The following is a 25,895-nucleotide window of genomic DNA, read 5'->3' on the forward strand; positions in this document are numbered from 1 at the left end:
TATTCTGAGGATCATCCATCCATCCATCAACTTTTTTTATTTATTAAATTTTTTTATTTTTATAAATGGTCCTCAGTAGTCACGTACAAATTTGTGTGAATTATGCAAAATTATTTAAATGTGGTCCCCATGAACCATATTAACTCTTTTTCCCCAGGGTCCCCCAGTAAGAATGATCAGCACATTACTTCATCAATCCAGAGATTTAAAGACGTGTATGAGCTAACTGGGCAGTGGATATTTTACACCATTTTTTTAATGTCTCCACAACCCGTAGAAAGGCTGGTCCCCACAAATGATGATCAAAAACGTGGTCCCCATTCCAAATGATAACATGTGTGTGTGTGTGTGTGATTGTGTGTGCGCACACAGCTGGGCTCGTGGATAGGCTTCAGCGTGATGACGCAATGTGTCCCCGTGGCTCTCTTCACTGTGGTGGCCTTGGTCCAGATGAGCGTGTGGGCTCGAGGGAAACACCGCGGCTACTTGAAGGAGTTTAAGGATTATCCCACCCTGCGCTCCTCAATACTGCCCTTCATCCTTTAGGGCAGGGACCACCCTGCTCCCTCCAGTCCAAGCTCGAAGCAGACTTGGGCTGGTTTAAAGTCTTAATTGACTGTTGTTGACAAGAAGATGCATTTAAAAAAGAAAAAAAGAAAAAGGTAATTGTCTTCTATTTAGATTTTCGCAGCAGACCCATGTGTGACCGTGGTCATCAAGCACACGCTGTGCTCATTTTTGGGGTCCAGAACCAAGTTTCCAACTAAACTTTGGGGGGGGGGGGGAAAGGAAGTCACATGTTTTTAGTACAGTATTTTTAAGTTCTTTTGATTTATTTCTGTACCGATGTGAGCCATAGTTTGCTTACAGACATCTGTGATGAAACATTTTAAATGATTGTACCAACTAAGGCTGAATGAAGGCTTTTATTTTTGAAGGACTGCTTTAAGTGAACTTCAGCCTATGGAATGTTACATACTTCAAGTGTCTTCTTTGGAGGACACAAAACACAAAAACATGAATGCTAACAAATATTGCATCTGTTGTATTATTAAACAGGTAAGTACAAAACAAGGAAGTGTTAGCAGCTACTGCAGGAACTCGGGTTTTACCTGCGTCTTTTTGGGAAGGTGCCATCTCGGATGAGTTGGAAGAAGGTTCTGATTTGAGTCCAAAGTGCAGCACTTCGCGGTCAGTGAGGAATAAAGGAAGAAAGGAAGTCCACAAGGTGCACGCCCATGGCTTCAAGATGCAGAGTGTGGCTCTTCTTAAAGGGCCAGCGCTCCTCCTTTGCGCGAGGGTGGAATGAGGCTCATGAGAGGTAGGATGAACGTCTTAAAGTCACACACTATTCTCCCCTCTTCATCCGTATATTGTCTGGTGTGTTATCCAGGACCGCCTTAAAGGTCCTCACACTCCAGGAAGTGGGTCCTCTGGAGAACCTTGATGTGGCGCTCGTAGATTTTGAGTGCAGGGCCGAGGCGGATGGACAGGCCTGTCAGCACGTCGCTGCGCTGCATGAGGAGCAAAGACTTGCCGTCTATCTCCTGTCGGGTAGGGAGAAACACACATCTTGTAAACAACATCACGTCTTGCTTCACAGGACTGTAACATTTCATTCAGACGCAGGGGGAGTGGTTTCATTTGTCTAACACAGGGGTCGGCAACCCAAAAATGTTTAAAGAGCCATATTGGACCAAAAATACAAAAAAAGTAATCTTTCTGGAGCCACAAAAAATTAAAAGACTTACAAACCCCGTTTCCATATGAGTTGGGAAATTGTGTTAGATGTAAATATAAACGGAATACAATGATTTGCAAATCCTTTTCAACCCATATTCAATTGAATGCACTACAAAGACAACATATTTGATGTTCAAACTCTAACTTTATTTTATTTTTTTGCAAATAATAATTAACTTAGAATTTCATGGCTGCAACACGTGCCAAAGTAGTTGGGAAAGGGCATGTTCACCACTGTGTTACATGGCCTTTCCTTTTAACAACACTCAATAAACGATTGGGAACTGAGGAAACTAACTGTTGAAGCTTTGAAAGTGGAATTCTTTCCCATTCTTGTTTTATGTAGAGCTTCAGTCGTTCAACAGTCCGGAGTCTCCGCTGTCGTATTTTACGCTTTATTATGCGCCACACATTTTCGATGGGAGACAGATCTGGACTGCAGGCGGGCCAGGAAAGTACCCGCACTCTTTTTTTACGAAGCCACGCTGTTGTAACACGTGCTGAATGTGGCTTGGCATTGTCTTGCTGAAATAAGCAGGGGCGTCCATGATAAAGACGGCACTTAGATGGCAGCATATGTTGTTCCAAAACCTGTATGTACCTTTCAGGCCGGGACGTGCACATGATTATAGAGGGGCAGGGGCTCAAAGTCAGAAAAGGGCAGGAATTTTTTTTTTGGTCCTTTACACAATATGGAAATTAATGTAAAATTAAGTTTGCTAATAGGAAGCTAACTACTTAGCTGTGTGTCCTTTGTAGGTAAAAGTGATTGCCATTTCTTTTGTGTCAACAAATGATGGTCCTAATGAGTTAATTCACATTATCATAGGCTTGGAAGACATGAAAAGCAACAAAACACTGGTTTATTATTAGGCTATTTATTGTTAAAGATAAGCACTTTAATATTGAACATTGAACAGTGCAACATGAACTTTGAAAAAAAATACAAAAATAAATACCCAAATGGAAAAAACTTCAATGTGAAAATCTGTCCTTCTTCCCTTAACTTGATGAAAACACCATCAAGTTGTAACTTATGGTCTTTCCCCCTTAATGCTCAGACTAAACAACTGAAACGCAATACAGAGCCAAAAATATGGACCAGGGGCCAGTAGGGCTGTATCCTTTCTTTTTTTGGCATTGTGCTGCAGGCATAATCAACATGAATGAAGTTTAAATACAGATGGTAATATTCCTAACAGATAACCTACATCTTATATCCCCAGAATGCTGAAATTATTATTATTATTAATAATAATAATAATAATAATAATAATAATTATTATTATTATCATTATTATTATTCTTATTATTATCATTATTATTATTTTGTTAACCCACACAGTAATAGCAAAGTCACAATAAATTTTATATCTAAAACTCTACTGTGAGAAAAATGTGATCCGCCGTAAACACAGTGCATTTTATTTTGAAAATTAACCCGGTGTTTTATTTTGTTCACTACTTCCTGTCCCGCACGACCCGCTCTGCTCTGTGCGGACTTGATGTGCCGTGCTCAATTGATGCGCCGTGCTCCGACGTCCGGCAAAAACAGAAGCTGACACATTGAATAATAGAATAATACAGCGTTTTTCTGCAATATTACCCATATTAGATGCTGAATAAGTGGACGGCGACTAGACCATAACATAACTCACAGGTTCAAGTTGCTCCACTGTCACGTCTCAGGGGCGCAGTTGGCTCTCTCTCCTCTCACTTACTTACTCACTCACTCGCACTCGCACTCTCTCTCTCTCTCTGGCGGAAGCGGCAGGCTCAAACAACCCGGTATTACAAGAAGACGTGGAGTTTTTGTACCGCTGTTTTTTTTTTACATCTCTGACAGGAATTTATTAATGTTGTTTAAAGGAAAAAACAAAAAAACAACACACACAGGCAGAGGGCACTTTTTAAGACGAGGCAAAAAAGGGCAGTGGCTCGAGCACCCATAGGGCCCTATTTTTGCACGTGCCTGCTTTCAGCATTAATGGTGCCTTCACAGATGTGTAAGTTACCCATGCTTTGGGCACTAATGCACCCCCATACCATCACACATGCTGGCTTTTCAACTTTGCGTCGATAACAGTCTGGATGGTTCGCTTCCCCTTTGGTCCGAATGACACGATGTCGAATATTTCCAAAAACAATTTGAAATGTGGACTCGTCAGACCACAGAACACTTTTCCACTTTGCATGAGTCCATCTTAGATGATCTCGGGCCCAGAGAAGCCGGCTGCGTTTCTGGGTGTTGTTGATAAATGGCTTTCGCCTTGCATAGGAAAGCTTTAACTTGCACTTACAGATGTAGCGACCAACTGTATTTACTGACAGTGGGTTTCTGAGCCCATGTGGTGATATCCTTTAGAGATTGATGTGGGTTTTTGATACAGTGCCGTCTGAGGGATGGAAGGTCACGGTCATTCAATGTTGGTTTCCGGCCATGCCGCTTACGTGGAGTGATTTCTCCAGATTCTCTGAACCTTTTGATGATATTACGGATGTTGAAATCCCTAAATTTCTTGCAATTGCACTTTTGAGAAACGTTGTTCTTAAACTGTTTGACTATTTGCTCACGCAGTTGTGGACAAAGTGGTGTACCTCGCCCCATCCTTTCTTGTGAATGACTGAGCATTTTTTGGGAAGCTGTTTTTATACCCAATCATGGCACCCACCTGTTCCCAATTAGCCTGCACACCTGTGGGATGTTCCAAATAAGTGTTTGATGAGCATTCCTCAACTTTATCAGTATTTATTGCCACCTTTCCCAACTTCTTTGTCACGTGTTGCTGGCATCAAATCCTAAAGTTAATGATTATTTGCACCAAAAAAAATGTTTATCAGATTGAACATCAAATATGTTGTCTTTGTAGCATATTCAACTGAATATGGCTTGAAAAGGATTTGCAAATCATTGTATTCCGTTTATATTTACATCTAACACAATTTCCCAACTCATATGGAAACGGGGTTTGTACTAAACTTGTGCAAAGTGGATTGCGTCCGGTAAGTGAGCAGAATAAGGCGTGCAATCCATTTTGCCTAGCCATCTTTATTATCATGCAAAATATATGCTGATCATCAAAACAAACTATAGTGGGAGGAGAAGATGCAAGTATAATTATTTAGCAGGCGCAATGTGATTTATCAACACTCATCACCGTTTTGCGAGCACTATTTTGCATTTCATTTACATACACAGGGTGCACCAGTTAGATGGAGCACCAATGATTTTTATGAAAATATTTTAAGTGCGTCTAATAGTCCGAAAAAGTTACATTTTAGGAATATAATTCAATGTATTGGATGAATCATTAGACCCTTAATGTGTAGTAATTACATAATCAGTGTTAGGACTAATGCGTTACTTTGTTACTTTAGGCAGTAAATAGTAATCTAACGCGTTATTTTTTATATTCTGTAACTCAGTTACCGTTACTACATGATGCGTTACTGCGTTATTTTTTATGTAGTATCGGCTAGAAACTGAGAAGATCTGAGTGTGTTTTATTGGAGCGCTGCGGAAGAGGCGCGCCGCACGCTGTATGTGTGTGTGGGAGGGGCCGTGTCTGTGTTTACTAACAAGACGTCATGGCGAAGCCGAGTTTCTTAACATGGAGATATTCTCACTACTTTTCTTTTGTCGACCACAAAGAAAATAACATTTTAGCTAAATGTAAGTTGTGTCTTGGATCAAAGATCCTATCCTAGCAATTCAAATCTGCTGAAACAGCCACAAAAGCAACATGCTTCGACGAAGCTAGTAAAGAGAGACACACTTCACCTCCTAAGCAACAGCGGCTGGATTTTAACGAGGCACTGCGCACTGAAGGTACACACACTGTCAATTCTCTTATATACTCTTTCATTCTAGACTTCTAGAGTGTTTGATTATCACATCACTCTAAATGTATAGACTATAAAGTTCACAAACATAAAGAGGGATGCTAGTGGGCCAGGCCAATCTTTCCTTTTCTCTAAACTAAAACTGGGGAAATGTGTAGAGTGTTCTGGGTTTCAGACATGATTTTATTTCAGAATTCCTTGAGAGAAAAAAACGCCTGGTTAGGCTTTGTGTATGTAGTGTGTGCCTTCCTTGCTTTACAGCTATGTTGTTATTATGCTGTTTGTTACTTATGTATGTTACGTTGCAGCTATTTCAAATAGTTTTGTCAATTTGTTCTGGCCTGAAACAAATTGGCCCTTTGAAACATATCTTAGTCTTTGTGTGTTGTATGTAGAGCACATTGTTTGTGTGTTGTATGTAGAGCACATTGTTTGTGTGTTGTATGTAGAGCACATTGTTTGTGTGTTGTATGTAGAGCACATTGTTTGTGTGTTGTATGTAGAGCACATTGCTTAGCAGAGTTCAGTGATGCAAATGCATGTCAAGTTGATCAACACATTGTATTATTCTCCAGTGCAATAACAGTACTGAAATGAAGGCTAAAAGGGCATTAAAGGGGCCTTAAAAAAAAGATATATATATATGTATATATACACTACCGTTCAAAAGTTTGGGGTCACATTGAAATGTCCTTATTTTTGAAGGAAAAGCACTGTATTTTTCAATGAAGATAACTTTAAACTAGTCTTAACTTGAAAGAAATACACTCTATACATTGTTAATGTGGTAAATGACTATTCTAGCTGCAAATGTCTGCTTTTTGGTGCAATATCTACATAGGTGTATAGAGGCCCATTTCCAGAAACTATCACTCCAGTGTTCTAATGGTACAATGTGTTTGCTCATTGGCTCAGAAGGCTAATTGATGATTAGAAAACCCTTGTGCAATCATGTTCACACATCTGAAAACACTTCAGCTCGTTACAGAAGCTACAAAACTGACCTTCCTTTGAGCAGATTGAGTTTCTGGAGCATCACATTTGTGGGCTCAATTAAACGCTCAAAATGGCCAGAAAAAGACAACTTTCATCTGAAACTCCACAGTCTATTCTTGTTCTTAGAAATGAAGGCTATTCCACTAAATTGTTTGGGTGACCCCAAACTTTTGAACAGTAGTGTATATACATATATAAGTAACTAAATAGTTACTTTTCACAGTAACGCATTACTTTTTGGTGTAAGCAACTGAGTTAGTAACTGAGTTACTTTTGAAATAAAGTAACTAGTAACTGTAACTAGTTACTGGTTTTCAGTAACTAACCCAACACTGTACATAATGCAGTAATCTGGGCCAACATGTCAATAAGGACACAATAAAAGCCGCATCAAGCACCAACCTGCATCCTGAAGGCCAGTGCCTGCTCTGGAAAGCCAGCCTCAGAGAAGTAAGTGACCACGTCTGCCACGCTCCACTGCAGCAAGTTCTGACTCATCTTCTCCTTCTTCACCGAGCTGCCAGGAGACGTGTATTACAAGACAAGAAAGCATCTCATTTGTGACGACGGGACACTCACACGTCTTGGCTTTGATCACCATTCACCAGGACGTTGTTGGCCTGTGGGAAGGAGGACAGTGTCTCTGCGTTCTTCTTCAAGGTGCCTGTTCAACACACACTGTTACTCCACACACCAATAACAGGTCACAATGTGTTTAGGAGTACAAGATCCCCCATGATGAGATGTTCTCCTGTGAGCGAAGGTTTTCTGTCATGTGACCAGGCTCGTAAACGCTGACAAGTCACATCTTTTACGTGCTTTTCTTAGATAACGACAATGAATAGTGCCATCAATTACCAAGCACACTTTTTGCTTCAAATGTGCTCATCTTCAACCTACAAGAAGAAAGATTTCACACTCCCACTCTCATGATATATCACGTCCACGGGGACTTCCTTTCACTCTGTGACAGTATCGCCATTTTCACCAGATTTACACTCAATCTAAGGATATAATGTTTGGGAAGATTAGTTTAATAATCACGTCTGAAATATTGGTCCCCTCTTTTTAGGGACCGACCGTAAAAACTCTAGTCAAAGATCCTCAATGTGACAGGAATGTGCAACTGTTTTTAAGGACCTACTTTGAAAATGCTAGTCAAAGATCTTCTATGTGACAGGAGAGAGCTGCTGTTTTAAGGACCAACTGCAAAATAGCTCGTCAAAGGTTTTCCATTATGACAGGACTGCTCTGCTGTTTTTAAGGACCTTCGGTAAAAACTCTAGTCAAAGATCCTCTATGTGACAGGAGAGTGCTACTGTTTTTAAGGACCAACTGCAAAAAAAACTCCTGTCAAAGATCCTCTATATGACAGAAATCGTTTACTATTTTTACTAAGCTACTTGGGAAAAAAAACAGTAAAAGATCATCTATTCGACAGGAGTATGCAACTGTTTTAAGGACTTGTTGCAAAAATGCTACACAAAAGATCATCTATGTGACAGGCGTAAGCGACTGTTTTAAGGACTTGTTGAAAATGTTAGACAAAGATCATATATGTGACCGGTGTATGCGACTCTTTTAAGGACTTATTACAAAAATCCTAGACAAAGATCATCTATGTGACAGGAGTATGCGACTGTTTACAAAAATCCTAGACAAAGATCATCTATGTGACAGGAGTATGCGACTCTTTTAAGGACTTGTTACAAACATGCTAGACAAAGATCATCTATGTGACAGGAGTATGCGACTCTTTTAAGGACTTGTCACAAACATTCTAGACAAAGATCATCTATGTGACAGGAGTATGCGACTGTTTTAAGGATGTATTACAAACATGCTAAACAAAGATCATCTATGTGACAGGAGTATGTGACTGTTTTAAGGACGTATTACAAACATGCTAAACAAAGATCATCTATGTGACAGGAGTATGCGACTGTTTGAAGGACTTGTTACAAAAATCCTAGACAAAGATCATCTATGTGACAGGAGTATGCAACTGTTTTAAGAAATTGTTACAAAAATGCTAGAGAAAGATAATCTATGTGACAGGAGTATGTGACTGTTTTAAGGACTTATTACAAACATGCTAAACAAAGATCATCTATGTGACAGGAGTATGCGACTGTTTCAAGGACGTATTACAAACATGCTAGACAAAGATCATCTATGTGACAGGAGTATGCGACTGTTTTAAGGACTTGTTACAAACATGCTAAACAAAGATAATCTATGGGACAGGAGTATGCGACTGTTTTAAGGACTTCTTACAAAAATCCTAGACAAAGATCATCTATGTGACAGGAGTATGCGACTCTTTTAAGGACTTGTTACAAAAATCCTAGACAAAGATCATCTATGTGACAGGAGTATGCAACTGTTTTAAGGACGTATTACAAACATGCTAAACAAAGATAATCTATGTGACAGGAGTATGCAACTGTTTTAAGGACGTATTACAAACATGCTAGGCAAAGATCATCTATGTGACAGGAGTATGCAACTGTTTTAAGGACGTATTAAAAACATGCTAGGCAAAGATCATCTATGTGACAGGAGTATGCAACTGTTTTAAGGACGTATTACAAACATGCTAGACAAAGATCATCTATGTGACTGTTTTAAGGACGTATTACAAACATGCTAAACAAAGATCATCTATGTGACAGGAGTATGGAACTGTTTTAAGGACTTATTACAAACATCCTAGACAAAGATCATCTATGTGGCAGGAGTATGCAACTGTTTTAAGGACTTATTACAAACATCCTAGACAAAGATCATCTATGTGACAGGAGTATGCGACTCTTTTAAGGACTTGTTACAAAAATCCTACACAAAGATCATCTATGTGACAGGAGTATGTGACTGTTTTAAGGACTTATTACAAACATGCTAAACAAAGATCATCTATGTGACAGGAGTATGCGACTGTTTTAAGGACTTAATAACAAACATGCTAGACAAAGATCTTCTATATGACGAGACTGGGAAGTGTGCAGGTGTATTTAAGGACCAACTGCAAAAAAACTCCTGTCAAAGATCCTCTATAGTGATCTATTAGCATTTGAGTTGTTATGTGTAACATTTGTGTACATTCCAAGAACTCCTTTGCAGTTTTGAAGAGGTAAAAGGTGTTGACTCACAGTCATCTGAAGATGACAAAACCTGGGCGCGTCCCTCGGACACATCTGCGCTCCTCTCCTGCAGGGAGTACATGAGGAAGTAGGGAATGAGGAAGTAGGGAATGAGGAGACAATGAGGAGGTGGAAAGGCTGAGGGTCTTTACCAGTTGTGCTGCGTAGTCCGGGACCAGCTGGTCTGAGAGAGGACTGCCGTCCTCCTTCTTGTCTTCTTTCTGCACGTGCTCCTTCAGCACCACATGGTGGACTACTGCTGACAAGTAGACATTGGAATGGATCCCGTAGGAGAGAAAATCATTTCTAGTCCGTCAGTACCTTTGTGGGTCTGCACGCCGGGGTCCTGGCGCTCCACGGGGCCGCCAGCGGCACCATAAGACCATTCATTGTGCGGGAGGGTCCGGGGGCTGGAGGGGGGCAAGGAGCTGGGCCTTGTACCAGCACTCTGGAAAAACACGCAGTCCAGGCCCGAGCCCGGGGGGCCGCCGGGACCGGGCCGAGGGCCAGACGGAGAGCAGGGGGCGGAGGCCGCTCGCACCCCCCCCACCTGCGTGGCCGTGACTTGGCACGCAGGGCCCGGGGAGGGTCCGTAGTGTCTGTCCCGGCTCTCGTCTCCCCCTTCCTCATCCGCATTACTGTCTGTGTCCATCGCCATGGAGATGTCAGCCTGCAGGAGACAAACATGACGTCATCATGTGCCATTCTGCTCGTGGCCACTAGGGGGCAGTGTGCAGTATCTATGCCAGGGGTGTCCAAAGTGCGGCCCGAGGGCCATTTTTTAACGGCCCCACGGCACATTTTAAACATACGGTTGAAAAAAATGAAAAACATAAAAAGTGGTATAAAAGAGCAAACAGGTGAAATGTAACAAGAACATGTTGCAATGTTTCCTCTAATCACACAAAGCTGCCATGCAGGCTGTTTCTTTCTTCAAAGGCCTACTGAAATGATTTTTTTTTATTTAAACGGGAATAGCAGATCCATTCTATGTGTCATACTTGATCATTTCGCGATATTGCCATATTTTTGCTGAAAGGATTTAGTAGAGAAAATCGACGATAAAGTTCGCAACTTTTGCTCGCTGATAAAAAAAAAGCCTTGCCTGTAGCGGAAGTAGCGTGACGTCACAGGAGCTAGTATTCCTCACAATTCCCCGTTGTTTACAATGGAGCGAGAGAGATTCTGACCGAGAAAGTGATGATTACCCCATTAATTTGAGCGAGGATGAAAGATTCGTAGATGAGGAACGTTACAGTGAAGGACTTGAGAGGCAGCGATGGACGTATCTTTTTTCTCTCTGACCGTAACTTAGGTACAAGCTGGCTCATTGGATTCCACACTCTCTCCTTTTTCTATTGTAGATCACAGATTTGTATTTTAAACCACCTGGGATACTATATCCTCTTGGAAATGAGAGTCGAGAACGCGAAATGGACATTCAGTGCCTTTTATCTCCACGACAATACATCGGCGAAATGCTTTAGCCACGAGCTAACGTGATAGCATCTTGCTTTAACTGCACATAGAAACAAAAGAAATAAACCCCTGACTGGAAGTATAGATAGAAAATCAACAATACTATTAAACTGTGGACATGTAAATACACGGTTAATGCTTTCCAGGCTGGCGAAGGTTAACAATGCTGTGCTAACGACGCCATTGAAGCTAACTTAGCAACCGGACTGCACAGAGCTATGCTAAAAACATTAGCTCTCCACCTACGCCAGCCAGCCCTCATTTGCTCATCAACACCCGTGCTCACCTGCGTTCCAGCGATCGGCAGAAGGACGAAGGACTTCACCCGATGCGTTTGGCGGCCCGGAGACGTAGGAAGTCAAGGTGAGGTCGGCGGCTAGCGCGGCTAGCGCGGCTAGTGCTCCAACAAAGTCCTCCTGGTTGTGTTGCTGTAGTCCGCTGCTAATACACCGATCCCACCTACAACTGTCTTCTTTGCAGCCTTCATTGTTCATTAAAAAAATTGCAAAAGATGTCCAGAATACTGTGGAATTATGAAATGAAAACAGAGCTTTTTGTATAGGATTCTACGGGGTACCATAACTTCCGTTACTCGGACTTCGTCACGCGCATACGTCATCATACAGCGATGTTTCAGCCGGATATTTCCCGGGAATTTTAAAATGTCACTTTATAAGTTAACCCGGCCGTATTGGCATGTGTTGCAATGTTAAGATTTCATCATTGATATATAAACTATCAGACTGCGTGGTCGCTAGTAGTGGCTTTCAGTAGGCCTTTAAAAAAGAATAATCAATCAAAATCAATGTCATTATGAATTATTGACCTATTCAAGGCTCCAATTACATCACATTAAATATTCCACTTTGAGATATTTTTTGGGGCAAATGTTGCATATTTTGTGTTTGCCATATAAAAAAACTGAGCTGTTTTTTCTAAAAGAAGGGCCTAAAACGAACAAACAAAAAACAAACAACAATAAAACTTATAGTTGACAGATAGATCTGAAGTTGATCTCAAGACTATTGTGTTAAATGTAGGGCTGCAACAACTAATCGATTAAATCAATTACCAAAATAGTTGGCGATTAATTTAGTCATCGATTCGTTGAAACTATGCTATGCGCATGCGCGGTGGCTTTTTTTTTTGTTTTTTTTTTGGTTATTTTTTTTGTTTGTTTTTTTTGTTTTATACACCTTTATTTATAAACTGCAACATTTACAAACAGCTGAGAAACAATAATCAAAATAAGTACAAAAACAGTACAAAACAGCGCCAGGGCGGCGGTGAGGCTACGTCTCATGAGGTGGCGTAAGCTAGCCAATGATGTGTCATGTGCAGCTCACGTGACCACGGCGTCTCCTTTGCTGGAAAATTTCGAAAAATGGCGCAGGAAAACACGACCGATAGTTTAGCGGAGAAACATCTCGAGGTTATTGCTTCAATGGAGAAAAGTGTACGACCTAAGTCGTCAAAAGTGTGGGAACACTTTACTTTAAAGACTTCAAAGAAGAGCGTTTCCTGCAAAATGGCACGGAAGTACAACATTGCTTCAGGAGCACCTGAAGACGAAACATGTTGGAGCCCACAGTACGTAACTTTTTAAGTCCATAGTGGCAACAAGCATTCATGAGTTCAACTTTTTTGTGAGTAACGTTAAGTTATGCCTTTGTTGCAACGCGGGGCTGATAATGTGTCTCCGGCACATTTGACTGCGTTTTGAGAGAGAAAACGCACGGTTACCAATTTGGAAATAAACGTAACGGACAGAAATATCTCAGGTTGGTTTCATAATGGATCAATGTAGCCGGGCCGATAAAGCTATATAAATCTATTTAGATTTGAGTGACGCTTTAGTATAACTAAACGTTATGAAGGTGCTGGAATATTTCATGCTATTATTCAGAGGCAGCCTAAAATGAATCTTTTATTATTCACAACAGAAACGTGTACAATATCTGATTCAGTTCTGATGAGTTACATTTCTGTGTTATTGTTGGTGTATGCTGCACCCCCAATGTCCACAACATGGTGCCAGTATGCTGTTTTTTTTCAATAAAATACTGGAAAGGATAGAAATGGAGTTTGTCTCTATTATCCGATTATTAATCGATTAATCGAAGTAATAATCGACAGATTAGTCGATTGTCAAATTAATCGTTAGTTGCAGCCCTAGTTAAATGTAAACAGTTTTAAAAAATGTATAATTTATTTTGTAACACTTTAATGAGTAGGACCCTTTTGGATCCCCAATAATTTTTGTATGATTTGTTTTTAAGTGTCATTGCTCAAAAAATAATAATGAATTAAAATCAATGGTGTTATTGACCTTTTTAAGGCTCCAATTATTATATAATCTCAAATATTCCACTTAAAAATTTTATCGGGTGAAAATATTGCATATTTTGTGTTTTTTCCATAAAAAAACATGGTTTTCTTTGACAACAAGAGCATACAACTTAAATCTTTAAAAACGTTATATTGACAGATAGACCTAATGTTGATCTAGAGCAGGTGTCACCAACCTTTTTGAAACCAAGAGCTACTTCTTGGGTACTGATTAATGCGAAGGGCTACCAGTTTGATACACACTTCAATAAATTGCCAGAAATAGCCAATTTGCTCAATTTACCTTTAACTCTATGTTATTATTAATAATTAATGATATTTACACTTAATTGAACGGTTTAAAAGAGGAGAAAACACGAACAAAATGACAATTAAATTTTGAAACATAGTTTATCTTCAATTTCGACTCTTTAAAATTCAAAATTCAACCGAAAAAAAGAAGAGAAAAACTTAAAAAAAGAATTTATGGAACATCATTAGTAATTTTTCCTGATTAAGACAATTTTAGAATGTTGATTAAATAGGTTAAAATCCAATCTACACTTTGTTAGAATATATAACAAATTGGACCAAGCTATATTTCTAACAAAGACAAATCATTATTTTTTCTAGATTTTCCAGAACAAAAATTTTAAAAGAAATTCAAAAGACTTTGAAATAAGATTTAAATTTGATTCTACAGATTTTCTACATTTGCCAGAATAATTTTTTTGAATTTTAATCATAATAAGTTTGAAGAAATATTTCACAAATATTCTTCGTCGAAAAAACAGAAGCTAAAATGAAGAATTAAATTAAAATTTATTTATTATTCTTTACAATAAAAAAAATACATTTACTTGAAAATTGATTTAAATTGTCAGGAAAGAAGAGGAAGGAATTTGAAAGGTAAAAAGGTATATGTCTTTAAAAATCCTAAAATCATTTTTAAGGTTGTATTTTTTCTCTAAAATTGTCTTTCTGAAAGTTATAAGAAGCAAAGTAAAAAAAATTAATGAATTTATTTAAACAAGTGAAGACCAAGTCTTTAAAATATTTTCTTGGATTTTCAAAATCTATTTGAGTTTTGTCTCTCTTAGAATTAGAAATGTTGGGCAAAGCGAGACCAGCTTGCTAGTAAATAAATACAATTTAAAAAATAGAGGCAGCTCACTGGTAAGTGCTGCTATTTGAGCTATTTTTAGAACAGGCCGGCAGGCTACTCATCTGGTCCTTACGGGCTACCTGGTGCCCGCGGGCACCGCGTTGGTGACCCCTGATCTAGAGATTTAAAACTTGAATAATAATAATAATAATAATAATAATAATAATAATACTGAATAATGACACATTTTTAGTATTTTTTTGACCAAAACCCTTTGGGGTCCCCGTGATCAAGCCTGAGTGGAGGCCTAAATGTATATTTTTTATACATATATTGTATTGGTTTTTAAAATATATGGCCCCCGTTTGCTTTGATTTTTCAGTGTGCGGCCCTCAGTGGAAAAAGTTTGGACACCCCTGATCTATGCTGTAATTTACCATGCTAGCTTCCTGCACTGTATATCAGTGTTTTTCAACCACGGTGTGCCGTGGGAGATTGTCATTTCACCAAATTGGGTTAAAAATATTTTTTGCAAACCAGTAATTACAATCCGCAAATAATGTGTTGTTGTTGGGTGTCGGTGCGGTCTAGAGCTCGGCAGAGTAACCGTGTAATACTCTTTTCAATACAATTTCCCTTGTGGATCATTAAAGTTTGTCTAAGTTCCATATCAGTAGGTGGCAGCAGGTAGCTAATTGCTTTGTAGATGTCGGAAACATGGTTTGTCGTGATCACAATATGCGGGAGGCAGGGTGCAGGTAAAAAGGTATCTAATGCTTAAACCAAAAATAAACAAAAGGCGAGGGCCGCTAAGAAAAGGCATTGAAGCTTAGGGATGGCTATGCAAAAACGAAACTAAAACTGAACGGGCTGCAAAGTAAACAAAAACAAAATGCTGGACGACAGCAAAGACTTACAGCGTGTGGAGCAGACGGCGTCCACAAAGTACATCCGTACATGACATGACAATCAACAATGTCCACACAAAGAAGGATAGCGTCCACACAACTTAAATAGTATTGATTGCGAAAACAAAGAAGGTGTGGAGAATATCAGGTCAAGGAAGACATGAAACTGCTACAGGAAAATACCAACAAAACAGGAAAAGCCACCAAAATAGGAGCGCAAGACAAGAAGTAAAACACTACACACAGGAAAACAGCAAAAAAGTCCAAATAAGTCAGGGTGTGATGTGACAGGTGGTGACAGTACACCTACTTTGAGACAAGAGCTATAGTGATGCATGCTTGGTTATGCTTTAAAGTCATATCCAACAATTGTGACAACAACTTTTTACTGTCAATATCGGCTGCTGGGTTTCATTTTTTTATGTGGTGTGCCTCAGGATTTTTTCAATGAAAAAAAAAAAGTGCAAATCCTTTTCAACTTATATTCAATTGAATAGACAGAAAAAAACTTTTTTTTTTTTTTTTAAATCATTACATTCATTTATGTTATGCAGTAATTATTATTGAAATATCATTTCATTAAAACATTATTTTAAAGTACACTTCATTTATACGGTCCAGCCAGTTAAAGTTAAAGTTCCAATGATGGTCACACACACAGTGGGTGTGGTGAAAGTAGCATTTGCATTTGACCCATCCTCATGTTCACCCTCTGGAAGGTGAGGGGAGCAGTGAGCAGCAGCGTGCGCCACGCCCAGGAATCATTTGGTGTTTCACTTTAGCTCCTAATGGTTGCCATAACATCGAGGTAACTTTTCCAATTTATTTGCTCTCTGGAGCACTCATCTTTAGTTCCTTTTCTCACCCCATGAAGAGAATCAACAGCCAGACAGCAAGATGGCGCAACCAAACACCCAACATTTTAGGCATTTTTTTATTGATATCGATTGCGCGTCTATCGCAACATATATTGATATGGTTTCATCAGCCCGGCCCTACTTAAGAAGTTATGTTTATTTTCTGTAATGAAGGTGATTATTACACATACTTCAATGCTAGCAATGCACTTGTCGCCATAAAACGGCATTAATCACTTATTTTTCAGGGAAATGGGCTGATATTGATCGGTGGCCCATCGATTGGCACATTTATGCATTTTCTGAGGGGGATTTTTTAACAGACTGTCATTTTAATTTAACGACACTGGTTTTATTGTGTTATCTGTCGCATATCTGCCTTGCTGTTTTGTTTCTGCTCTCATTTGCTAGTACGGAACAAAGAGACGTACTCGTGAATGTGGAAGACGGTGGGCCCCCAAGCATGTGGTCGCTAACAAAAAAAAAGCATAGCAAAGATCAATCTTAGTTACATTGCAGACACATACCATGTTTATGCACCGTATATTTATATAATTTTTATTACCACTGTGAAATGATTAATTTTTTTACATATATTTTTTTGGTTCTTGGCCAAACACTTACTGGTTCTGATTTATTTTATGGAACACATCACTAGAAGATCAGATCATGTCACACTTCTGCATTATTTATGAATTGTTTATGTATAAACTTTCTTTTTCTCAGCATTGTTTGGACTTCTAGTGAACTGTGGCCGTTTTTTTTTCTTTGTTTTTGTCGCAGCAGACTGACTGAACGTGTCTTCATTTTTTCAACCACTGTGCCGCGGCACACTGGTGTGCCCTGAAATACAGTCCGGTGTGCCGTGGGAGATTATGTAGTTTCACCTATTTGGGTTAAAAATCTTTTTGCAAACCAGTAATTACAATCCGCAAATAATGTGCCGTTGTCGAGTGTCGGTGCTGTTTAGAGCTCGGCAGAGTAACCGTGTTATTCTCCTCAATATCAGTAAGTGGCAGGTGTTAGCTAATTGCTTTGTAGATGTCGGGAACAGGTCGTGGTTTGTCGTGATCACAATTAGCAGACGACAGCTGGAGGCAGTGTGCAGGTAAAAAGGTATTTAATGCTTAAATTAAAAATAAACAAAAGGTGAGTGCCCCTAAGAAAAGGCATTGAAGCTTAGGGAAGGCTATGCAGAACTAAACTAAAACTGAACTGGCTACAAAGTAAACAAAAACAGAATGCTGGACGACAGCAAAGACTTACTGTGGCGCAAAGACAATGTACATTCGAACATGACATGACAATCAATGTCCACACAAAGAAGGATAGCAACAACTTAAGTATTCTTGATTGCTAAAACAAAGCAGGTGTGGGGAATATCGGGTCAAGGAAGACATGAAACTGCTACAGGAAAATACCAACAAAACAGGAAAAGCCACGAAAAAGGAGTGCAAGACAAGAAGTAAAACACTACACACAGGAAAACAGCAAAAAAAGTCCAAATAAGTCAGGGTGTGATGTGACAGGTGGTGACAGTACACCTACTTTGAGACAAGAGCTATATTGATGCATGCTTGGTTATTAGGGCTGCGAATCTTTGGGGGTCCCACGATTCGATTCAATATCGATTCTTGGGGTCACGATTCGATTCAATATCGATTTTTTTCGATTCAACATGATTCTCGATTCAAAAACGATATTTTCCAGATTCAAAAGGATTGTCTATTCATGGAATACATAGATTTCAGCAGGATCTACCCCAGTCTGCTGACATGCAAGCAGAGTAGTATATTTTATCATTGTAAAGGACAATGTTTTATCAACTGATTGCAATAATGTAAAATTGTTTTAACTATTAAATGAACCAAAAATATGACTTATTTTATCTTTGAGAAAATATTGGACACAGTGTGTTGTCAAGCTTATGAGATGCGATGCAAGTGTAAGCCACTGTGACACTATTGTTCTTTTTTTTTATAAATGTCTAATGATAATGTCAATGAGGGATTTTTAATCACTGCTATGTTGAAATTGTAACTAATATTGATACTGTTGTTGATAATATTCATTTTTTGTTTCACTACTTTTGGTTTGTTGTGTGTTGTGTTTGTGTCTCCTCTCAATTGCTGTTTATTGCACTTCTGAGTGTTGCTGGCTCGAGTTTGCTTTTGGAATTGGATTGCATTGTTGTGGTATTGCTGTGTATTGTTTTGTTGGATTGATTCATTTAAAAAATGAAATAAATAAAAAAAATACAAAAAAATCGATTTTAAAAAAATGAGAACTGATTCTGAATCGGACAACGTGAGAATCGCGATTCGAATTTGAATCAATTTTTTCCCACACCCCTATTGGTTATGCTTCAACGGCCTACTGAAAGCCACTACTAGCGACCACGCAGTCTGATAGATAGATAGATAGATAGATAGATAGATAGATAGATAGATAGATAGATAGATAGATAGATAGATAGATAGATAGATAGATAGATAGATAGATAGATAGATAGATAGATAGATAGATAGATAGATAGATAGATAGATAGATAGATAGATAGATAGTACTTTATTTATTCCTTCAGGAGAGTTCCCTCAGGAAAATTTTAATAGTTTATTTATCAATGATGAAATCTTAACATTGCAACACATGCCAATACGGCCGGGTTAGATTAGTAAAGTGCAATTTTAAATTTCCCGCGAAATATCCTGCTGAAAACGTCTCGGTATGATGACGTTTGCGCGTGACGTCACGGATTGTGCGGACATATTGGGGACAGCATTGTGGCCAGCTATTAAGTCGTCTGTTTTCATCGCAAAATTCCACAGTATTCTGGACATCTGTGTTGGTGAATCTTTTGCAATTTGTTTAATGAACAATGAAGACTGCAAAGAAGAAAGCTGTAGGTGGGAAGCGGTGTATTAGTGGCTGGCTGCAGCAACACAACCAGGAGGACTTTGGATAGCAGACGCGCTACCGTGAGTACGCAGCTTTCTTCCAAACATTTGATCGCTTGCCCGTACGTGCGTGCCGCTATGTGCATGTCACGTACGTAACTTTGGGGAAATATATGCGCTGTATGAACTTTACGGAGGTGAACGGTACTTTGGGCTGTGGGATTGAGTGTGTTGTGCGGGTGTTTGAGTTGTATTGGTGGGTTATATGGACAGGAGGGGGGAGGAGTTTGTTATGCTGATTAATTTGTGGCATATTAAATATAAGCCTGGTTGTGTTGTGGCTAATAGAGTATATATATGTCTTGTGTTTATTTACTGTTGTAGTCATTCCCAGCTGAATATCAGGTCCCACCCGCCTCTCACAGCATCTTCCCTATCTGAATCTCTTCCACTGCCCTCTAGTTCTTCACTCTCATTTTCCTCATCCACGAATCTTTCATCCTCGCTCAAATTAATGGGGTAATCGTCGCTTTCTCGGTCCGAATCGCTCTCGCTGCTGGTGGCCATGATTGTAAACAATGTGCAGATGTGAGGAGCTCCACAACCTGTGATGTCACGCTACTTCCGGTACAGGCAAGGCTTTTTTTATCAGCGACCAAAACTTTATCGTCGATGTTCTCTACTAAATCCTTTCAGCAAAAATATGGCAATATCGCGAAATGATCAAGTATGACACATAGAATGGACCTGCTATCCCCGCTTAAATAAGAAAATCGCATTTCAGTAGGCCTTAGCCACTACTAGCGACCACGCAGTCTGATAGTTTATATATCAATGATGAAATGTTAACATTGCAACACATGCCAATATGGCCGGGTTAACTTATAAAGTGACATTTTAAATTTCCCGGGGAACTTCCGGTTCAAAACGCCTTTGGAGGATGACGTATGCGCGTGACGCCGCGAGGTCCACGGAAGTGTTTGGACCCTATTGGACACTCTGTTTTCTTCGACAAAATTCCACAGTATTGTGGACATCTGTGTTGGTGAATCTTTTGCAATTTGTTTAGTGAACAATGGAGGCTGCAAAGAAGAACGTTGTAGGTGGGATCGGTGTATTAGCGGCTGGCTGCAGCAACACAACACGGAGGACTTTGTTATATAGCAGACGCTAGCGCCGGCGACCTCACCTTGACTTCCTACGTCTCCGGGCCGCCGACCGCATCGTCGATCGCTGGAACGCAGGTGAGCACGGGTGTTGAGCAGATGAGGGCTGGCTGGCGTAGGTGGAGCGCTAATGTTTTTATCATAGCTCTGACGAGATCCCGTTGCTAGGTTAGCGTCGTTAGCAACAGCATTGCCAGGCTTCGACAGGCGGCACAGCATTAACCGTGTATTTACATGTCCAGTGTTTGGTTCGGTGTCTCCTGATAGTATTGTTGATCTTCTGTCTATCCTTCCAGTCAGGGATTTATTTATTTTGTTTCTATCTGCATTTGAGACAGATGCTATATCGTTAGCTCATGCTAAAGAGCTTCGTCGATGTATGGTCGTGGAGATAAAAGTCACTGTTAATGTCCATTTTGCCTTCTCGACTCTCATTTTCAAGAGGATATAGTATCCGAGGTGGTTTAAAATACAAATCCGTGATCCACAATAGAAAAAGGAGAGAGTGTGGATTCCAATGAGCCAGCCTGTACCTAAGTTACGGTCAGAGCGAAAAAAGATATCTCTAGAACTGCATTCTAGTCTGTCACTCTAACGTTCCTCATCCACAAATCTTTCATCCTCGCTCAAATTAATGGGATAATCGTCACTTTCTCGCTCCTAATATCTCTCGCTCCATTGTAAACAACGGGGAATTGTGAGCAGCACTACCGCTAGTGACGTCACGCTACTTCCGGTACAGGCAAGGCTTTTTTTTAAATCAGCGAGCAAAAGTTGCGAACTTTATCATCGGTTTTCTCTACTAAATCCTTTCAGCAAAAATATGGCAATATCGCGAAATGATCAAGTATGACACATAGAATGGATCTGCTATTCCCGTTTGAATAAAAAAAATTTATTTCACTCCTACCCACTTCTCTAAAGTGGGCTGGCTCAAGGTGGAGGACAGAGTTAAACAACTTGCACTGAGCCTAGTCTATAAAATCCGCTACACCTCCCTGATACCGAAGTACATGTCAAACTACTTCCTTAACGTAAATGACCGCCATAACCACAACACCAGGGGGAGCTCCACTAACCACGTTAAACCCAGATTCCGAACTAACAAAGGTCTTAACTCATTCTCTTTCTATGCCACATCAATGTGGAATGCGCTCCCAACAGGTGTAAAAGAAAGGGCATCTCTATCCTCCTTCAAACCGCAATAAAAGTTCACCTCCAGGCAGCTACAACCCTAAACTAACACCCTCCCCGGATTGCTAATAATCAAATGTAAACAATCAAATGCAGATACTTTTTCTTATGCCTTCTGATCTCTCTCTCTCTCTCTCTCTCTCTCTCTCTCTCTCTCTCTCTCTCTCTCTCTCTCTCTCTCTCTCTCTCTCTCTCTCTCTCTCTCTCTCTCTCTCTCTCTCTCTCTCTCTCTCTCTCTCTCTCTCTCTCTCTCTCTCTCTCTCTCTCTCTCTCTCTCTCTCTCTCTCTCTCTCTCTCTCTCTCTCTCTCTCTCTCTCTCTCTCTCTCTCTCTCTCTATGTCCACCACTTGATGTCCATACCCCACCCCCCCTCCACACCCCTGATTGTAAATAATGTAGATAATTCAATGTGATTATCTTGTGTGATGACTGTATTATGATGATAGTATATATGATAGTATATATCTGTATCATGAATCAATTTAAGTGGACACCGACTTAAACAAGTTCTTTTCTTTCTTTCTTTCTTCTTTCTTTTAGTTTATTTGGAACATGAACACATTTACATCATAATACATCACACAATTTCATATCATTTCATTTACATCATGCCCGAAAAGGAGTAGGAAGAAGCAAAGCTTATTTAATCCTACCCCTTTCCCACTTCAAAGCATTTACAATTATATAAAATCATTTACTGACCTTTTTATATAATAAAATAACTTCTATGAATTAGTATATACAACAGTTTGTAATATGTAATTATTAATTCAGTCATTATTAACATACTGAGATGAAGAATATTTTCAATAAGGTTGAAGTTTTTCTCATAATTCTTCTTCTTTGTACTTTGTAAGCACTATTAATTTAAACAACCTCTTAAACTGGATCATGTCAGTACAATTTTTAACTTCTTTACTTAATCCATTCCATAATTTAATTCCACATACTGTTATGCTAAAAGTTTTAAGTGTTGTACGTGCATATAAATGTTTTAAATTATTTTATCCTCTAAGGTTATATTTCTCCTCTTTAGTTGAGAAGAAATGTTGTACATTCTTTGCTAGCAGGTTATAGATTGCTTTGTACATCATTTTAGCTGTTTGCAATTTTACCAAATCACCAAACTTTAATATTTTTGACTTAATAAATAAAGTGTTTGTATGTTCTCTATATCCAACATTATGTATTATTATAACTGATCTTTTTTGTAACATGGTTAACGATGTAGCGCACATTTGTAGTTATTTCCCCATATTTCTGCACAATAAGTCAGATATGGTAACACTAGTGAGCAGTAGAGAATATGAAGTGATTTTTGGCCCAGGACGTGTTTTGTTTTATTCATTATTGAAATGTTTTTTGCTACCTTATGTTGTATGTTGAAAAACTTATTGGGGTGTTACCATTTAGTGGTCAATTGTACGGAATATGTACTTCACTGTGCAACCTACTAATAAAAGTCTCAATCAATCAATCATCAATCGGCCTTTGAAGTCATATCCAACAATTGCGAGTTTTTATTGTCTGCTGAGTTTCATTTTTGAATTATTTCTGCCGGATTTTTTTCAACGAAAAAAAGTGCATTGGCTCAAAAAAAAAAAAAAGGAAAAAACACTGCGTTAAAACATGCTTGACGCATTTTGAGGCTGGTAAAACATGATCTCAACAAAAAAGGCGAGGGGCCGAAGTAGTTTTCGGGAGATAAGAGAAGAACCATGGCGTGCCTTTTATTTTTTTTGGCCAGGACGTCTCGTCACAGACTGCGTGTCCACGAGGTGCGCGCCCGGCTCCTCCTCCCGCTCCGATGGCCATCACACAACTTTCACCACCCACGCCTGAACGAACAAGCCGCGGCTCTCAGCCTTCAACCGCCGCGCGGTCGTTGATGTGGCGCGGGCAGCCAGGCCGGAAAGGGCCGAGGGGAGGAGTTTTCTTTGTTTTGCTACAATTCTCTACCAAGTGCGCATGCAGTTGCGGACTGTCGCCATTGTGCGTCTTCTTGTCGGCGAGGCGAGGCGCGGCTGCAGGAGGGAAAAAAACCCACAAAACCCCCGACTTTGCAGCTACACTTTCACTTTGCACAAGCACGATTTCCCGGCAGGGTCGGACAAAGTGATTAGATTTTTTTTTTGCCTCAAAAAAACAACAAACGATTTGATCGCAGCTTAACCCACATCGCACATGCGCACTAGCTAGCAGCGGCGACGCAGGCCGTTACTTCACTTTCTTCTCCCGTGCAACTAACTACGTCCACCATGGCTCATCCACTAGAAAGTGGTGTGCGGGACTCCCACTCCCACTCCCACTCCCACTCCCCACCACCCCGACACGGGCGAGACGTGACCGGCTGAGCAGCTCGACCCCCCCCCCCCCCCGTGCGGAGCGTCACCGAACGTGCATCCCTCGACAAAATACATGTGGTGACATGTTCGGTTGAACGCGACAAAACGTATAAAGTGATGGCATATTTTTCTCAAATTTTCACGGAAGTGTCTCTTTAATATTGCAAAACATGTATCCCGCTCACATTTATCGTCAAACACTCGATGTTTACCACTTTTAACCACGTTGGTAAAATAGGTGGAAGTAAACATGCGTTTCCGGTACGCCTTGTCAAAATAAAACCCGCAAAAAGAAACGCGCTCGCGTTGACGATGACCGTGACGTTCACCCCACTTCCGGGTTCGACGCACACTTCGAGCGCCAGCTTCACCCCCCCTCCCCCTCCACCTTACAACCGAACAAACGAGTTGGGTGTTTGTTAAACGGCCCCTTTTGGTGCTCGCGTCGACAGGGACACGTTTTGAAACAGCACAGGTGGCGTTTAGGACTTTTTAACCACGTTGGTTGAATAGAGGTTGGAAATAGACGTGCGTTTCCGGTACGCTGTCAAAATAAAACCCACAAAGAAGTGCGCTCGCGTTGACGGTGACCATGACATTCACCCTACTTCCGGTTTCGATGCGCACTTCGAGCGCCAGCTTGACTTGCCCCGTCCACCCCCACCTTAACGCAGAGTTTGGAGGCCCTTTTTGTGCTCAAAATGGTGGCTCGCGTCGAGAGGGACACGTTTTAAAACGGCACAGGTGGTGTTTAGACTTTTTAATGGGGATGTCTGATAATGGATTTTTGCCGATATCCGATATTGTCCAACTCTTAATTACCGATACCAACATCAACCGATACCGATATATGCAGTCGTGGAATTAACACATTATTATGCCTAATTTGGACAACAAAGTATGGTGAAGATAAGGTCCTTTTTTTTAAATAAATAAATAAAGATAAATACATTAAAAACATTTTCTTGAATAAAAAAGAAAGTAAAACAAAATAAAAACAGTTACATAGAAACTATTAATTAATGAAAATGAGTCAAATTAAGTGTTAAAGGTTAGTACTATTAGTGGAGCAGCAGCACGCACAATCATGTGTGCTTACGGACTGTATCCCTTGCAGACTGTATTGATATATATTGATATATAATGTAGAAACCGGAATATTAATAACAGAAAGAAACAACCCTTTTGTGTGAATGAGTGTAAATGGGGGAGGGAGGTTTTTTGGCTTGGTGCACTAATTGTAAAGTGTATCTTGTGTTTTTTATGTGGATTTAAAAAAAAAACAAAAAAAACCCGATACCGATAATAAAAAAAACGATACTGATAATTTCCGATATTACATTTTTAAAGCATTTATCGGCCGATAACATCGGCGGGGTACACCCTGGACAAGTCGCCACCTCATCACAATAGACAGACAATATTCACATACTTTTTAACCACGTTGGTAAAATGAAGGTGGAAATACACGCGCGTTTCCGGTGCGCCCTGTCAAAAATAAAACCCACAAAGAAAAAGCGCTCGCGTTGACCGTGACGTTCTCCCCACTTCCGGGTTCGACGCGCACTTCGAGCGCCAGCTTGACGTGCCCCCCCCACGCCCCACTCCCCACCTTAACGCAGAGTTTGTCGGCCCTTTTTGTGCTCAAAATGGTGGCTGGTGTCGACAGGGACACGTTTTAAAACGGCACAGGTGGCGGTTTAGGACTTTTTAACCACGTTGGTAAATTACAGGTGGAAATAAACGTACGTTTCCGATGCGCCCTGTCAAAATAAATCCAATCCACTTATTTATATAGCACATTTAAACAACAAAAATGTTTCCAAAGTGGTGCACAACAATATTCAAATACTATCCTTAGCTCCACCATCTACTAATAAAAGTTGCAATC

The 25,895-nt window shown here is 40.0% G+C and overlaps 2 protein-coding genes across 4 annotated transcripts in view; one reads left to right on the plus strand and one right to left on the minus strand.

Moving 5' to 3' along the window:
- The window catches only part of tecra (trans-2,3-enoyl-CoA reductase a), a 30,540-nt gene extending 20,435 nt beyond the window's left edge, over nucleotides 1-10,105 (plus strand). For 2 of the 3 annotated variants that reach the window (XM_062049859.1, XM_062049862.1), the window contains 4 exons: nucleotides 373-1,321; nucleotides 1,394-1,554; nucleotides 6,930-7,242; nucleotides 7,302-10,105. In XM_062049859.1, the coding sequence (XP_061905843.1) occupies nucleotides 373-546 (174 nt within the window). In that variant the 3' untranslated portion in view covers nucleotides 547-1,321; nucleotides 1,394-1,554; nucleotides 6,930-7,242; nucleotides 7,302-10,105. The remainder of the gene's footprint in view (nucleotides 1-372; nucleotides 1,322-1,393; nucleotides 1,555-6,929; nucleotides 7,243-7,301) is intronic. The other variant, XM_062049861.1, reaches the window with a different exon arrangement.
- Nucleotides 912-25,895, minus strand: part of samd1a (sterile alpha motif domain containing 1a) — a 26,832-nt gene continuing 1,848 nt past the window's right edge. Inside the window, exons 2-7 of the mRNA XM_062049858.1 lie at nucleotides 10,047-10,395; nucleotides 9,878-9,981; nucleotides 9,735-9,792; nucleotides 7,162-7,246; nucleotides 6,985-7,099; nucleotides 912-1,547 (exon numbers count right to left, since the gene is read on the minus strand). Coding sequence (XP_061905842.1) covers nucleotides 1,401-1,547; nucleotides 6,985-7,099; nucleotides 7,162-7,246; nucleotides 9,735-9,792; nucleotides 9,878-9,981; nucleotides 10,047-10,395 — 858 coding nt within the window. The 3' untranslated portion in view covers nucleotides 912-1,400. The remainder of the gene's footprint in view (nucleotides 1,548-6,984; nucleotides 7,100-7,161; nucleotides 7,247-9,734; nucleotides 9,793-9,877; nucleotides 9,982-10,046; nucleotides 10,396-25,895) is intronic.

Source organism: Entelurus aequoreus, linkage group LG06, assembly GCF_033978785.1.
Source record: "Entelurus aequoreus isolate RoL-2023_Sb linkage group LG06, RoL_Eaeq_v1.1, whole genome shotgun sequence".
Classification (NCBI taxonomy): domain Eukaryota; kingdom Metazoa; phylum Chordata; class Actinopteri; order Syngnathiformes; family Syngnathidae; genus Entelurus; species Entelurus aequoreus.